A 17,551-nucleotide genomic window follows, 5' to 3' on the forward strand; every position below is an offset into this window, starting at 1 on the left:
TTGACACGATAGTAAAAGGTCGGAAGACTGCAGTTTCATGTGGAGCATTTGGAGATTTTTAGAGATTAGAGACTCAATGAACAACATCTCAACACTAAATTATAAAGGCCTGTCTCATATAGACGCCTGTCTCAAATACAAGCAGGTGCAGTTCGACGATTTGGGAAAATAAGTACGGTAAGTATTTGGACACTTAAATGTTTATGAATGTTACTGCATTACATAACAAAATATCAAACCAACAACATTTATTTGAAAGAAACACAGCACAAACAAAAAATCTGTTTATTTCTACATTATTTAGACACGTTCTGCATGTCAAACATGTTATCCTGATGAACTGCACCTGTGGTCACTCTGCTAGGCTTCACAGAATAGCTTGTGAAACAGAAAACCTTGGTCCATCTCAAGAAAGTGCACTTACTATGCTGCTGAATCATTGAGTTGATACTCCCGTGATCTGAGGAAACACGTCTGGACTCCTTCATCCTTCCAAAGCTGGCGGATGACCCCAGAGAGCTCAGGGGTCATGACCCCTTCCTCTGCAGTGCCCGCGAGCACGAAAAGCTGACGAGCGTCATCCTGATATTAAAAAGAACAAAATCTGAAAACTGGTCTCCTTTAATTTAAGTTGTCAGTCAATTTCAGTTTTGAATATGGAGTTTGTTCCTCACAATTCAACTCTTTTTGACCGATTCATTAAAACATACCTCATGAATGAAGCTACACTAGGTATGTTGTATGTTTGTTTTCATATGACAGGAATTAGAAATAAAAATTATTTTTAAATATTGCTGTATATTACCACGTAATTGCTATAAATAGTTAAATATCATTCTTCCTTGTGTGAAAACAGGGAAATCCTCAGTAGATTCAAGTGAGGGAATAAATCAGTACATTCTTGCTGTATTGAGATATTATGACCAATTATAATGGTGGTTCAGAGCATCATGAAATTATAAATGATCGAAATACTTTTGTCCTGGGAAGGCTAAAAAAGGACTAAACTCAATTTGAGATGTCCAGAGGGTGAATTTTGTAAACATTGCTGTACTCGAATTCAAGCACTATGAAGTCTAGACAAGAGAAGAAATAAATGATTGCTAGGGGTGTGTAACTATATACCATGGCACAATATATCCCAATACAAAAAAAAAATGTAGATAGTTCCCCCAAAATAAAAATTAATGTGTGAGAAAAAAGAGTTTTAGTGCAAGTACTACATTATATAATGTTGAATATAATGTATAATAATTCAATGGGGGAATATTTGTGGGTCCTGATCATCCCAAATGTCTGTTACCAGTAAAAAGTGGCCTACATTTATTTTTAAATAGCCTATATCTAGTCAGTGACAGAGCGCAAGCATATTCGTCTAAAATAATTCTGTATTTTCAGCTTCAGAATCATGAAAATTGTTATTCTGGTGTCACCATTGTCCTGTGCATTGGGTTATCAGCACTAAGTCCAAGCCTATTCATTTACACACACAATGTAATATCAAAGTTAGCATTTTATTCAACAGTACATTTTTTTAACCTTTATATATACATATATTTTTAACCTTTATATATACACATGTATATATACATATACATATATGTCTTAAGAGTATCGCAATAATATCATATCCAGAATTCAGTATCGTGATATGTATCGAATCGTGACATGAGGGTATCGTTACACCCCTAATTATTGCTTATGGGTAATTCTGCGTGCATTTTCAATTTATTAACTGTATCTTACCGCTCTTGCAGAGTCCCCAAAGTCGATCTTCAAACGGCCCATGGCCCTGATAATGGCGATGATGGACTGGATAGTGTTGCTGTAAACCACGACTTTATACTGCTTGCACTCCTCATCTGAGTAACCATCTTCATGAATGATCCTGAAGTAAAATAAATCCGATAGGATAACTACATCTACTGCGCATCAAACAAAACAATTAAATCAACAAAATCCAATGATAACAGCCAGCAATGTTCCCTTTAGGCTGTTCTGATTCTGATGTTGGCCACAAACCAAAATATTCAGTACAGAAAGCAAATAAAAATACATGTGATTGCTTGAATGGCCATATAATCAATTATTATTTAAATTTTAAACATTTTTATATCAAATATAAATACATTTTCAATCTATTTTGATTATAAGTAGGCCTACAGTGGAAGAAATGTTATCTTCAAGGTGTGTGACCATCATATGACCGTAAAAGAGCACACACAAACCTTATTCTAATATGGATTTGTTTCGGAATGGTAAAGAGTGTTGGTACGTGACAGGAGGGCCTCCACTCTCAAGAGTTAAGATATTATGAACAAGTCTAAGAATATTCCATATATGGTTGAAAATACCATCATTGGCCTAGAAAGATAACACTTTGGGAGTCAAAACTATAAAAGAGGAAAGATGCCCTCCCCTCACTGTCACTCTGCAGCCACTCTGTGTGACGGTATGACTGCTTTTCTTGCATGAAAATAAACCTCAAAGACTATTGGAAATGTTTGTCTCTTATTCAGTGATAGAATTTTGTTTGTCACCTTAATACACATACAATAATATATATATATATATATATATATATATATATATATATATATATATATATACATATAATTTTTATATATATATCTCATTTATATAAACAAATGTTACGTATGGTATAAAAAAATATACATTTTATACTTTACAGAATTAATATAATATTAAAACACACACATATATATATACTGCATATATATATATATATTGTATATATATATATGTGTGTGTGTGTGTGTGTGTGTGTGTGTGTGTGTATATATATATATGTATATATATATATATATATATATATATATATATGAAATTATCTAATCTTCCACTATTATATATCATGGTGCCCGAATGGTCTGCTCATTCCATTTTTTTTTTTTGGCACAACAAGAACAAAGATAGATTTAAAAATAAATAAATAATAATCAAAACACTCACTTCATTTGCTTAACTATTGTACTCTTCCCTGATTCCCCAGCACCTAAAAAAGGACAAACAACACAGATAATGAGGTTGAGGTTGATATAGCAAATGGATAAATGCAGTCTTTTTGCCTGACCCCAAATATCACACGCTCAGGAGAAGGTCTGCATTAGATGAATAGAAGCTTTCAACCTCTGCCACCCACATCACAAGCCCAGCATGAGCTGCAGAACGAGCTCTTTATTCCGGGTTGCGCTTGCCATACGGTAAGATTAAATGCCCTGAAGATGAAAGGTTTGTCTCATGTTAGTTCCCCCAGCCAAAGTGTTTGTTAGGACAGAAGGAGCTACGATAGGTGAGCTTTTTATAAACAAGTCAAATGACTCACTTAGATGGCTTTTTAACCAACACACCAGAAAGAGATGTTTGTAAAAACATGAGCAAACAGGCCAGTGGATGCATGGTGTGTACATAATCCAATGCTTAACCGTAATTCTTAATTGACGAGTGAAATGAATAGAAGATGATATTTCACATTTTTATGCAAATTGGCAGGTATCGCATGATGTTTGTAACACATTTTGGATATGGAGTAACAGATTCCGTCCCCTTCAAAATACTTTTCCATTACCCGAGATCTGAGGTTACCCGTTGAACTTCAAATATTTGTTGGCTTGCCATTCTGGTGAAAAATTCAATCAATCAGTGTTGTTTTAAAAAGCAACAACCAAGGTTGACCAAAGTGCTGTACAATAAAAGAATCAAAATGAAAAGACAGAGGAAAAATTCAGCCCACTTGGTCAACTGTTCATTCTTCAGGATCATTTGTGCTGCTCATTTACATGCAGCAAATCTACTGTAAGATGCATTAAGGGTTAGATCAATAATTTCTGCTTCTGAGGTGTGGATTGCTGCCCTATTAGCTCAAATATATGGCAGGGTGAGGAAATAACTGTGGGTCTTTGGGGCTAGAGAATCATGTGAAAAATATCTTTCTGAACCGCAGGCATGCTGCAGCCGAGATTGGGACGGCCAAAACGTCCCTGCCACGTCTAATGAGGCCTTGGGACAAGTAAAAGCACAATGAGTTATCAATGGTTAAGAAAAACTGAAAAAGTTCTTTAAAATCAGCCCCGGACTTTCCAACCAGGTGAGGAACACACAAACCTATTGAACTTTCCAACAGTGACTAGTTAAGCAAGCTGAATATGGAGCAGTTCACCCAAAAACACTGAATTTCTACAGTAATCATTACAATTGAGTTATATTATGAAATGGATCAAATAATTGCAAAAACTCATGAATCTGACATTGTTACTTCTTCTCATTAACATAAGCAAAGTCAGCAATACAACATGATAAAATTAGATTAAAACCTGACGAAAATGGTATTTATATTCTACTATTTATAATTGCGGGAAAAAAAAGTACCGTATAAAAACGTTGTTTCAATAAACAGGCAATAGGTTAGGGCTGCACAATTAATCGAATTTGTAATCGCGATTACAATTATGGATGCCACAATTATGTAATCGTTCAAAGGCACAAAAAAAAGTCCACTTATATTATTCTGTGTGCTTAAAATGTGTTTTTTTTTAATTTACAGCTTATCTTAAGGTTTTTTTCCCCATTGTTTTAATTTTAGTTAGTGTTACTATGCTATTAGCATTAAAGCAACACTATTGTTTACTTAAAATAATGTTTCCAAAATCTTATCAGTGGTTCAAGTCATAACAGGGTGAAAGGCACTTCTGCCGTCGCCTGACGGGGTCTTCATCACTCAGCAAGTGTGCGTGCGACGGTAGGCTAAATTATTTACGACAGCGGCAATGGACAATTTCGTTTCCAACCAGTAGGGCGACCGAAGAGGAAAAGTTACTTGGTGTTACTTTAAACCATAGAAAAGCATTGAAAGTTTTTCAGGAGTTTTCAGTCGTTTTATTTTGATATAACAATTTGCATGCAGTCACTTTGAACAATGGCATAAAGCTGTTCAAAACATCATTCAATGTTAATTGTGATAATCGTAATTAATAATCGCAATTATAAATTCAAGGCAATAATCGACAATTATGATTTGCCATAATCGTGCAGCCCTAAATTTAGTTCAAATAAATAAATGTTTGAAAGTCCAAAACCATGAGCAAATGATGTTGGGCTCATATCGGCAACCATTGTGTGGTTTTATCACTAAGCTAACAATCTAGCTTACTCACTCATTTTAAGTCTCTAACTGTGAGAGAACTGATTTAGGATCAGCCAAAGTCAATGTGATCATTCACTGCACACAAACCGGAAGCTGGATCAGAGCTTCCACACTTTCCCCTACTAAGTGCAACTCTGGAATGCAAGCCACACACGGTCTGGATTCTGTCCGAGCATCAGGCCTCGCAGGACTGTGCAGCACAGCCACAAAATCTCCACATACACATCTGCGAATGCTTTGAATGGCTCACTCCTGCTGTAATTATATAGTTGGTTGCAGTGGCATGTGCAGTGTGGTTAAGATCACTACTATTTATCAGCCCCAGCTGAGCAGAGGCATGATTTATTCTCCTTTTGCTTTTTCAACAGTGCAGGTTCATTTAGAGCTGTGAGCAGACAGACACCAGATGCCAAACCCCCTACTGAGCAATATCCTCCAGTGGGATAATCATAGTGTTATCAAACAGAAACTAATTTTACATTAAGAAGTCTTCTCTCAGTTGAGAAGCAAAACATTTGTTTAAGAGAGAGTTAACCCCCAAAAATGAAAAGTCTGTCATTATTTACTCAACGTCATTATTTCTGTGGAAAACAAAAGGGTATTTTAAATCTCCACACAGCCCTTTTTTTAAACAGGAACCTTTACAGTGACATGTGTGAACTTTTGAGAGACCACTTCCTAAAATATAAAGCCAAGTACATTTCACATAAAAAACCCAAATACACTGTGTGAGAAAGTGTTAAGTGATTAAGTGTTCTGTTATAAAGACAACCCATTTCCTAATTGTTTGCAGTGTTGACCACAACAATAACAGCATTCATAATTGTCATGGGTGAACAATTCCTATAACCAGTGAAAATGTACAGCACACACACATGTGAAGCAAACTGAATAAGATAATATCTAACAGGATTATTTTATTTATATACTATTTTATTAAAATTAATATTTGATTAAGCTTTTATTTTTATATTTTCAGCTTTAATTTATTTAGATTAATTGTAGTACTGTAACATATATTCTGTTTTAATTTAGTTTTCACTGATTCCTGTTTAGGTTCGCCTGTGCCCTTATAGTTACTTATTTTGGTTACTCAACCTGTGCATTTAAAAATCTGAGTTCTGTCAGTTCATTTTTCCGGTATCGGCTAAGTAGTTGCCGATAACTAAATGCCAAGAGGGGAAGGGTTACATAACTTGAGAAAGCACACAATGACTTTTAAAGCACACAATGGCTTGTACAAATGTTTACCCTCTGACAGGAATACGATCTTGGATATTGTTTGACGTAGTCTAATCTGTTTGTAACTTACAGGCAATGTAGTTGTTTATATTTTCTCCAGTGATAACTCCACGGGATAACGGATTTTTCTCGAATTTCAGACTGATCTCATGACGTAGCGCGTGTATGACGCGCCAATTCGTATTTCCATTTTTGGCGTGCTATCAAGACGCATAATCGCCTTTCAGCGTGTTTATGAACGCCGTTGACTTAACGTTATATAAATATATGGCTTACTTCAACCCCGTCCCTAAACCTAACCGTCACTGGGGTTAATGGCATTTATGACTGTTCCCTTACCATCCTAGGTAAAAAAAAGATATGACTTACCTCAACCCCATCCCTAAACTTAACCGTCACTGGGGTTAATGGCATTTATGACTGGAGATTTGACTGTGTGTTCAGACACGCGGAATGATGCGGACGTTAATGGCGTAGACATATACGCATACACGCGGATAGCTCAAAATGCGTGGAGATAACACGCCACCTGACTCAAAAGTGGCGTATATGTTTACGCAAAAGTCATGATGTCATGTTGCGAATTTACTGACTTATCTGCCGGATATGACGTCAATAGGCTATTGCTTGGAAATTTCTTTTCGTTATAGGTCTAGCTGTATGATATATTATGACATAAACAGAATAAAGTTCCTTACCACATGCTGCTAAAAAAGTCATTCATCTCCATCTAATCATTAGGGGCCAAGCACCGAAGGTGCGGAGGCACCTATTGTATCTGTGCCGGTTCTTATTATTATTATTATTAGGGGCCAAGCACCGAAGGTGCGGAGGCACCTATTGTATCCGTGCTGGTTCTTATTAGGGGCCAAGCACCGAAGGTGCGGAGGCACCTATTGTATCTGTGCCGGTTCTTATTATTATTATTATTATTAGGGGCCAAGCACCGAAGGTGCGGAGGCACCTATTGTATCTGTGCCGGTTCTTATTATTATTATTATTATTATTATTATTATTCTTCTTCCGACTGGGCGTCTATGGCAGCCCATAGACCGGTTTGCGGGAAAGTTGTTTTGGTTTGACATTCTGATAGAGGACAGTCCCAACTTTAAATACACCAATTTTGGTGTCTCTAACTCATTCCCTCTAGCGCCACCAACTGTCCAAAGTTTCACTTTTATTATGCTAATAACTTTTGAACCGTAAGGCCTATCAACAAAATTCTTTTTTCCTCTTGTTCCTGAGCTCATGCCGATTCGATCGCACCCTATGACGTCATTTTCCGTCATAAAAAAACGGCCGCCATTTTGAATTTTCCAAAAAACCTACTTTTGCGAACTCGTCCTAGACGGTTTGTCCGATTTTCACCAAAATCGCACCGGATCATCTCCAGCCAGTGCTGACAAAAAGTTATGGAATTCAAGATGATTCGAATAACCGTTTTCGATAAACGCGTAAACAAAATTTACGTAGCGCTTGCGAAAACAGACGTGAGGTTGTATCTCCGCAACGCTTACTCGTTTTCACACCAAACTTGGTACGTGTTATCACAAGCATGACCTGAGGCTACGTGCTGCGTTTCGGCGCAGCGCCACCTAGTGGTCCGGAGATATGAAAAATGGCTATTTTTGCTCGTAACTTCTGAACGGTTTCTCCAAAAATCAAAAACTTGGTCTCGTTAGATTCAGGGCGTCATGCCGAGTCGACCGATATCCAATTTTCCCAGATCGGCCATTTTGGCTGTCGGCCATTTTGAATTATGTGCTAAAATGCTGTATTTTTTGAACGCATGAACGAATTGTTACGAAACTCGTTATGGGTCATCAGTACGATGCCCTGAAGGAGCCTGAGAAGTTTCGAAACAGCGCCACCTAGTGGTGAATTGTTTTATTCAAACGCTTATAACTTTGGGTGTGGTACACTTATTTTCACGAGAGTCATATTTTTGAGGTCCTGAATCGTTGCCGAGTCCAACGATACCAAATATGTCGGGTTTCGTCTCACGGATGGCGTAGCGTAGCGATTTAGCGCGAAAAAAACACTTGGCGATATCTTCAAAACCGCTGTTCCGATCGAGACGAAACCACCGCCAGAAACACGGAATCATAGCTTGTTAACTATACGCTAATGCCCAAATGCGTAAATATTGATAGTAAGGGGTAGTAAAATTCAAACAAAGTCATGTGTCAGTCATTTTTTACGTGTTTTTTCATATAAATGTTTATAACTCGGAAGTAAATTGAGATATTTGCACCAAAATTGACACACATATGTATGGGGTCACTCTGAGGACACATAAAAAAAATTGTGGGACTGAGCCTCTTGGTGGCGCTATAATAGAACAAAACGTGAAATTCCCATTGACTTCAATACAGTTTTGTGAAATACAATGCTATACTAAACAAATGCTTTGGTCTAACATTACGAAACTCAGTGTGTGCCATAAGCAGCATGCCCTGAAGGTACTCAAAAGATTTTGAGACAGCGCCACCTGTTGGTCAAAAGTTATAATTAATTTCTGAGAACGCTAATAACTTTTGAATAAATTTGCCTATTGCAATGAAACTGATCTTAATAGATTCCTTGGGTTATGCCGAAAACATAGATATCAGGTTTTGCATAATCAGCCAAACTTCCTGTCCGCCATCTTTATTTCTTTGAAAAGCCTTCTTTTTCGAACTCCTCCTAGACCGTTTGTCCGATTTTCACGAAAATTTAATCGCATCATCTCCAGACCGTGCCGACTAAAAGTTATGAATTGCACGATGATAGACAAAACCGTTTTCGTATACCACAGCATCAAAGTTTAGGCATGCTGCCAAAATTACTATTTAGGCTTTATCTCTGCAATGCCTTCACATTTTGACACCAAACTTTGCATGTGTCATTGTCACCTCCCTCTGACCACATCACATCTATTTCGTAACTGCGCCACCTATTGTTCGAAAGTGATAACCCATTAAATCATCTTATAAGTTAATGTTTATGTGATTTTTTTAGCCATTTGCCCAAAGTTCTCTCAAAATGCCCTTAATTGCTCCTTGCTGCAGTTGGTCTGCCACTCCTTGCCATTTTGGCATATGTTGCCGCTTCTTGCGCTTGGCCCCGGTAATGGCTGCTTGCAGCTATATTTATTATTATTATTCTTCTTCCGACTGGGCGTCTATGGCAGCCCATAGACCGGTTTGCGGGAAAGTTGTTTTGGTTTGACATTCTGATAGAGGACAGTCCCATCTTTAAATACACCAATTTTGGTGTCTCTAACGCATTCCCTCTAGCGCCACCAACTGTCCAAAGTTTCACTTTTATTATGCTAATAACTTTTGAACCGTAAGGCCTATCAACAAAATTCTTTTTCCCTCTTGTTCCTGAGCTCATGCCGATTCGATCGCACCCTATGACGTCATTTTCCGTCATAAAAAAACGGCCGCCATTTTGAATTTTCTAAAAAACCTACTTTTGCGAACTCGTCCTAGACGGTTTGTCCGATTTTCACCAAAATCGCACCGGATCATCTCCAGGCAGTGCTGACAAAAAGTTATGGAATTCATGATGATTCGAATAACCGTTTTCGATAAGCGTGCAAACTAATTTTACGTAGCGCTTGCGAAAACAGACATGAGGCTGTATCTCCGCAACGCTTACTCGTTTTCAGACCAAACTTTGTACGTGTCATCACAAGCATGACCTGAGGCTACGTGCTGCGTTTCGGCGCAGCGCCACCTAGTGGTCCGGAGATATGAAAAATGGCTATTTTTGCTCGTAACTTCTGAACGGTTTGTCCAAAAATCATAAACTTCATCTCGTTAGATTCAGGGCATCATGCCGAGTCGACTGATATCCAATTTTCCCAGATCGGCCATTTTGGCTGTCGGCCATTTTGAATTATGTGCTAAAATGCTGTATTTTTTGAACACATGAACGAATTGTTACGAAACTCGGTATGGGTCATCAGTACGATGCCCTGAAGAAGCCTGAGAAGTTTCGAAACAGCGCCACCTAGTGGTGAATTGTTTTTTTCAAGCGCTTATAACTTTGGGTGTGGTACACTTATTTTCACGGGAGTCATCTTTTTGAGTTCCTGAATCGTTGCCGAGTCCAACGATACTAAACATGCTGGGTTTCGTGTTACGGTTGGTGTAGCGTAGCGATTTAGGGCGAAAAAAACACTTGGCGATATCTTCAAAACCGCTGTTCCGATCGAGACGAAACCACCGCCAGAAACACGGAATCATAGCTTGTTAACTATACGCTAATGCCCAAATGCGAAAATATTGATAGTAAGGGGTAGTAAAATTCAAACAAAGTCATGTGTCAGTCATTTTTTACGTGTTTTTTCATATAAATGTTTATAACTCGGAAGTGAATTGAGATATTTGCACCAAAATTGACACACATATGTATGGGGTCACTCTGAGGACACTTAAAAAAAATTGTGGGACTGAGCCTCTTGGTGGCGCTATAATAGAACAAAACGTGAAATTCCCATTGACTTCAATAGAGTTTTGTGAAATAAAATGCTATACTAAACAAATGCATTGGTGTAATATTACAAAACTCAGTGTGTGCCATAAGCAGCATGCCCTGAAGGTACTCAAAAGATTTTGAGACAGCGCCACCTGTTGGTCAAAAGTTATAATTAATTTCTGAGAACGCTAATAACTTTTGAATAAATTTGCCTATTGCAATGAAACTGTTCTTAATATATTCCTTGGGTTATGCTGAAAACATAGATATCAGGTTTTGCATGATCAGGAAAACTTCCTGTCCGCCATCTTTATTTCTTTGAAAAACCTTCTTTTTCGAACTCCTCCTAGACCGTTTGTCCGATTTTCACGAAAATGGAATCGTATCATCTCCAGACCGTGCCGGCTAAAAGTTATGAATTGCACGATGATAGACAAAACCGTTTTCGTATACCACAGCATCAAAATTTAGGCATGCTGCCAAAATTACTATTTAGGCTTTATCTCTGCAATGCCTTCACATTTTGACACCAAACTTTGCATGTGTCATTGTCACCTCACTCTGACCACATCACATCTATTTCGTAACTGCGCCACCTATTGTTCGAAAGTGATAACCCATTAAATCATCTTATAAGTTAATGTTTATGTGATTTTCTTAGCCATTTGCCCAAAGTTCTCTCAAAATGCCCTTAATTGCTCCTTGCTGCAGTTGGTCTGCGACTCCTTGCCATTTTGGCATATGTTGCCGCTTCTTGCGCTTGGCCCCGGTAATGGCTGCTTGCAGCTATATTTATTATTATTCTTCTTCCGACTGGGCGTCTATGGCAGCCCATAGACCGGTTTGCGGGAAAGTTGTTTTGGTTTGACATTCTGATAGAGGACAGTCCCAACTTTAAATACACCAATTTTGGTGTCTCTAACTCATTCCCTCTAGCGCCACCAACTGTCCAAAGTTTCACTTTTATTATGCTAATAACTTTTGAACCGTAAGGCCTATCAACAAAATTCTTTTTTCCTCTTGTTCCTGAGCTCATGCCGATTCGATCGCACCCTATGACGTCATTTTCCGTCATAAAAAAACGGCCGCCATTTTGAATTTTCCAAAAAACCTACTTTTGCGAACTCGTCCTAGACGGTTTGTCCGATTTTCACCAAAATCGCACCGGATCATCTCCAGGCAGTGCTGACAAAATGTTATGGAATTCAAGATGATTCGAATAACCGTTTTCGATAAACGCGTAAACAAAATTTACGTAACGCTTGCAAAAACAGACGTGAGGTTGTATCTCCGCAACGCTTACTCGTTTTCACACCAAACTTGGTACGTGTTATCACAAGCATGACCTGAGGCTACGTGCTGCGTTTCGGCGCAGCGCCACCTAGTGGTCCGGAGATATGAAAAATGGCTATTTTTGCTCGTAACTTCTGAACGGTTTGTCCAAAAATCATAAATTTGGTCTCGTTAGATTCAGGGCGTCATGCCAAGTCCACCGATATCCAATTTTCCCAGAACGGCCATTTTGGCGGTCGGCCATTTTGAATTATGTGCTAAAATGCTGTATTTTTTGAACGCATGAACGAATTGTTACGAAACTCGGTATGGGTCATCAGTACAATGCCCTGAAGGAGCCTGAGAAGTTTCGAAACAGCGCCACCTAGTGGTGAATTTTTTTTTCCAAACGCTGTTAACTTTGGGTGTGGTACACTTATTTTCACGGGAGTCATCTTTTTGAGTTCCTGAATCGTTGCCGAGTCCAACGATACTAAACATGCTGGGTTTCGTCTTACGGTTGGTGTAGCGTAGCGATTTAGCGCGAAAAAAACACTTGGCGATATCTTCAAAACCGCTGTTCCGATCGAGACGAAACCACCGCCAAAAACACGGAATCATAGCTCGTTAACTAAACGCTAATGCCCAAATGCGAAAATATTGATAGTAAGGGGTAGTAAAATTCAAACAAAGTTATGTGTCAGTCATTTTTTACGTGTTTTTTCATATAAATGTTTATAACTCGGAAGTGAATTGAGATATTTGCACCAAAATTGACACACATATGTATGGGGTCACTCTGAGGACACATAAAAAAAATTGTGGGACTGAGCCTCTTGGTGGCGCTATAATAGAACAAAACGTGAAATTCCCATTGACTTCAATAGAGTTTTGTGAATTAAAATGCTATACTAAACAAATGCATTGGTGTAATATTACAAAACTCAGTGTGTGCCATAAGCAGCATGCCCTGAAGGTACTCAAAAGATTTTGAGACAGCGCCACCTGTTGGTCAAAAGTTATAATTAATTTCTGAGAACGCTAATAACTTTTGAATAAATTTGCCTATTGCAATGAAACTGATCTTAATAGATTCCTTCGGTTATGCCGAAAACATAGATATCAGGTTTTCCATAATCAGACAAACTTCCTGTTCGCCATCTTTATTTCTTTGAAAAACCTTCTTTTTCGAACTCCTCCTAGACCGTTTGCCTGATTTTCACGAAAATTGAATCGTATCATCTCCAGACTGTGCCGACTAAAAGTTATGAATTGCACGATGATAGATAAAACCGTTTTCGTATACCACAGCATCAAAATGTAGGCATGCTGCCAAAATTACTATTTAGGCTTTATCTCTGCAATGCCTTCACATTTTGACACCAAACTTTGCATGTGTCATTGTCACCTCACTCTGACCACATCACATCTATTTCGTAACTGCGCCACCTATTGTTCGAAAGTGATAACCCATTAAATCATCTTATAAGTTAATGTTTATGTGATTTTCTTAGCCATTTGCCCAAAGTTCTCTCAAAATGCCCTTAATTGCTCCTTGCTGCAGTTGGTCTGCCACTCCTTGCCATTTTGGCATATGTTGCCGCTTCTTGCGCTTGGCCCCGGTAATGGCTGCTTGCAGCTATATTTAGGGGCCAAGCACCGAAGGTGCGGAGGCACCTATTGTATCTGTGCCGGTTCTTATTATTATTATTATTATTATTATTATTATTCTTCTTCCGACTGGGCGTCTATGGCAGCCCATAGACCGGTTTGCGGGAAAGTTGTTTTGGTTTGACATTCTGATAGAGGACAGTCCCAACTTTAAATACACCAATTTTGGTGTCTCTAACTCATTCCCTCTAGCGCCACCAACTGTCCAAAGTTTCACTTTTATTATGCTAATAACTTTTGAACCGTAAGGCCTATCAACAAAATTCTTTTTTCCTCTTGTTCCTGAGCTCATGCCGATTCGATCGCACCCTATGACGTCATTTTCCGTCATAAAAAAACGGCCGCCATTTTGAATTTTCCAAAAAACCTACTTTTGCGAACTCGTCCTAGACAGTTTGTCCGATTTTCACCAAAATCGCACCGGATCATCTCCAGGCAGTGCTGACAAAAAGTTATGGAATTCAAGATGATTCGAATAACCGTTTTCGATAAACGCGTAAACAAAATTTACGTAGCGCTTGCGAAAACAGACGTGAGGTTGTATCTCCGCAACACTTACTCGTTTTCACACCAAACTTGGTACGTGTTATCACAAGCATGACCTGAGGCTACGTGCTGCGTTTCGGCGCAGCGCCACCTAGTGGTCCGGAGATATGAAAAATGGCTATTTTTGCTCGTAACTTCTGAACGGTTTCTCCAAAAATCAAAAACTTGGTCTCGTTAGATTCAGGGCATCATGCCGAGTCCACCGATATCAAATTTTCCCAGATCGGCCATTTTGGCTGTCGGCCATTTTGAATTATGTGCTAAAATGCTGTATTTTTTGAACGCATGAACGAATTGTTACGAAACTCGTTATGGGTCATCAGTACGATGCCCTGAAGGAGCCTGAGAAGTTTCGAAACAGCGCCACCTAGTGGTGAATTGTTTTATTCAAACGCTTATAACTTTGGGTGTGGTACACTTATTTTCACGGGAGTCATATTTTTGAGGTCCTGAATCGTTGCCGAGTCCAACGATACCAAATATGTCGGGTTTCGTCTCACGGATGGCGTAGCGTAGCGATTTAGCGCGAAAAAAACACTTGGCGATATCTTCAAAACCGCTGTTCCGATCGAGACGAAACCACCGCCAGAAACACGGAATCATAGCTTGTTAACTATATGCAAATGCCCAAATGCGAAAATATTGATAGTAAGGGGTAGTAAAATTCAAACAAAGTCATGTGTCAGTCATTTTTTACGTGTTTTTTCATATAAATGTTTATAACTCGGAAGTAAATTGAGATATTTGCACCAAAATTGACACACATATGTATGGGGTCACTCTGAGGACACATAAAAAAAATTGTGGGACTGAGCCTCTTGGTGGCGCTATAATAGAACAAAACGTGAAATTCCCATTGACTTCAATAGAGTTTTGTGAAATAAAATGCTATACTAAACAAATGCTTTGGTCTAACATTACGAAACTCAGTGTGTGCCATAAGCAGCATGCCCTGAAGGTACTCAAAAGATTTTGAGACAGCGCCACCTGTTGGTCAAAAGTTATAATTAATTTCTGAGAACGCTAATAACTTTTAAATAAATTTGCCTATTGCAATGAAACTGATCTTAATAGATTCCTTGGGTTATGCCGAAAACATAGATATCAGGTTTTGCATAATCAGCCAAACTTCCTGTCCGCCATCTTTATTTTTTTAAAAACCTTCTTTTTCGAACTCCTCCTAGACCGTTTGTCCGATTTTCACGAAAATTGAATCGTATCATCTCCAGACGGTGCCGAATAAAATTTATGGATTGCGTGACGATAGACAAAACCGTTTTCGTATACCACAGCATCAAATTTGAGGCATGCTGCCAAAATGACTATTTAGGCTTTATCTCTGCAATGCCTTCACATTTTGACACCAAACTTTGCATGTGTCATTGTCACCTCACTCTGACCACACATCTATTTCGTAACTGCGCCACCTATTGTTCGAAAGTGATAATCCATTAAATCGTCTTATAAGTTCATGTTTATGTGATTTTCTTAGCCATTTGCCCAAAGTTCTCTCAAAATGCCCTTAATTGCTCCTTGCTGCAGTTGGTCTGCCACTCCTTGCCATTTTGGCATATGTTGCCGCTTTTTGCGCTTGGCCCCGGTAATGGCTGCTTGCAGCTATATTTATTATTATTATTCTTCTTCCGACTGGGCGTCTATGGCAGCCCATAGACCGGTTTGCGGGAAAGTTGTTTTGGTTTGACATTCTGATAGAGGACAGTCCCAACTTTAAATACACCAATTTTGGTGTCTCTAACTCATTCCCTCTAGCGCCACCAACTGTCCAAAGTTGCACTTTTATTATGCTAATAACTTTTGAACCGTAAGGCCTATCAACAAAATTCTTTTTTCCTCTTGTTCCTGAGCTCATGCCGATTCGATAGCACCCTATGACGTCATTTTCCGTCATAAAAAAATGGCCGCCATTTTGAATTTTCCAAAAAACCTACTTTTGCGAACTCGTCCTAGACGGTTTGTCCGATTTTCACCAAAATCGCACCGGATCATCTCCAGGCAGTGCTGACAAAAAGTTATGGAATTCAAGATGATTCGAAGAACCGTTTTCGATAAACGCGCAAACTAATTTTACGTAGCGCTTGCGAAAACAGACGTGAGGCTGTATCTCCGCAACGCTTCATCCTATTCAGACCAAACTTGGTACATGTCATCACAAGCATGATCTGAGGCTACATGCAGCGTTTCGGCGCAGCGCCACCTAGTGGTCCGGAGATATAAAAAATGGCTATTTTTGCTCATAACTTCTGAACGGTTTCTCCAAAAATCAAAAACTTGGTCTCGATAGATTCAGGGCGTCATGCCGAGTCGACCGATATCCAATTTTCCCAGATCGGCCATTTTGGCTGTCGGCCATTTTGAATTATGTGCGAAAATGCTGTATTTTTTGAACGCATGAACGAATTGTTACGAAACTCGGTATGGGTCATCAGTACGATGCCCTGAAGGAGCCTGAGAAGTTTCGAAACAGCGCCACCTATTGGTGAATTGTTTTATTCAAACGCTTATAACTTTGGGTGTGGTACACTTATTTTCACGGGAGTCATATTTTTGAGGTCCTGAATCGTTGCCGAGTCCAACGATACTAAACATGCTGGGTTTCGTGTTACGGTTGGTGTAGTGTAGCGATTTAGCGCGAAAAAAACACTTGGCGATATCTTCAAAACCACTGTTCCGATCGAGACGAAACCACCGCCAGAAACACGGAATCATAGCTTGTTAACTATATGCAAATGCCCAAATGCGAAAATATTGATAGTAAGGGGTAGTAAAATTCAAACAAAGTCATGTGTCAGTCATTTTTTATGTGTTTTTTCATATAAATGTTTATAACTCGGAAGTGAATTGAGATATTTGCACCAAAATTGACACACATATGTATGGGGTCACTCTGAGGACACATAAAAAAAATTGTGGGACTGAGCCTCTTGGTGGCGCTATAATAGAACAAAACGTGAAATTCCCATTGACTTCAATAGAGTTTTGTGAAATAAAATGCTATACTAAACAAATGCATTGGTGTAATATTACAAAACTCAGTGTGTGCCATAAGCAGCATGCCCTGAAGGTACTCAAAAGATTTTGAGACAGCGCCACCTGTTGGTCAAAAGTTATAATTAATTTCTGAGAACGCTAATAACTTTTGAATAAATTTGCCTATTGCAATGAAACTGA

General features: G+C 38.8%; 1 protein-coding gene across 3 annotated transcripts in view; it reads right to left on the reverse strand.

Moving 5' to 3' along the window:
• Positions 1-17,551, reverse strand: part of gnai3 (guanine nucleotide binding protein (G protein), alpha inhibiting activity polypeptide 3) — a 31,203-nt gene that overhangs the window by 8,201 nt on the left and 5,451 nt on the right. For 2 of the 3 annotated variants that reach the window (XM_039657893.2, XM_089119612.1), the window contains exons 2-4: positions 2,974-3,016; positions 1,747-1,888; positions 425-582 (exon numbers count right to left, since the gene is read on the reverse strand). In XM_039657893.2, coding sequence (XP_039513827.2) covers positions 425-582; positions 1,747-1,888; positions 2,974-3,016 — 343 coding nt within the window. Of the gene's footprint in view, positions 1-424; positions 583-1,746; positions 1,889-2,973; positions 3,017-3,094; positions 3,257-17,551 lie in introns of those variants that run through there. The other variant, XM_089119611.1, reaches the window with a different exon arrangement.

The sequence above is a fragment of the Pimephales promelas genome, chromosome 14 (assembly GCF_988280905.1).
Source record: "Pimephales promelas chromosome 14, fPimPro1.hap1.1, whole genome shotgun sequence".
NCBI lineage: Eukaryota > Metazoa > Chordata > Actinopteri > Cypriniformes > Leuciscidae > Pimephales > Pimephales promelas.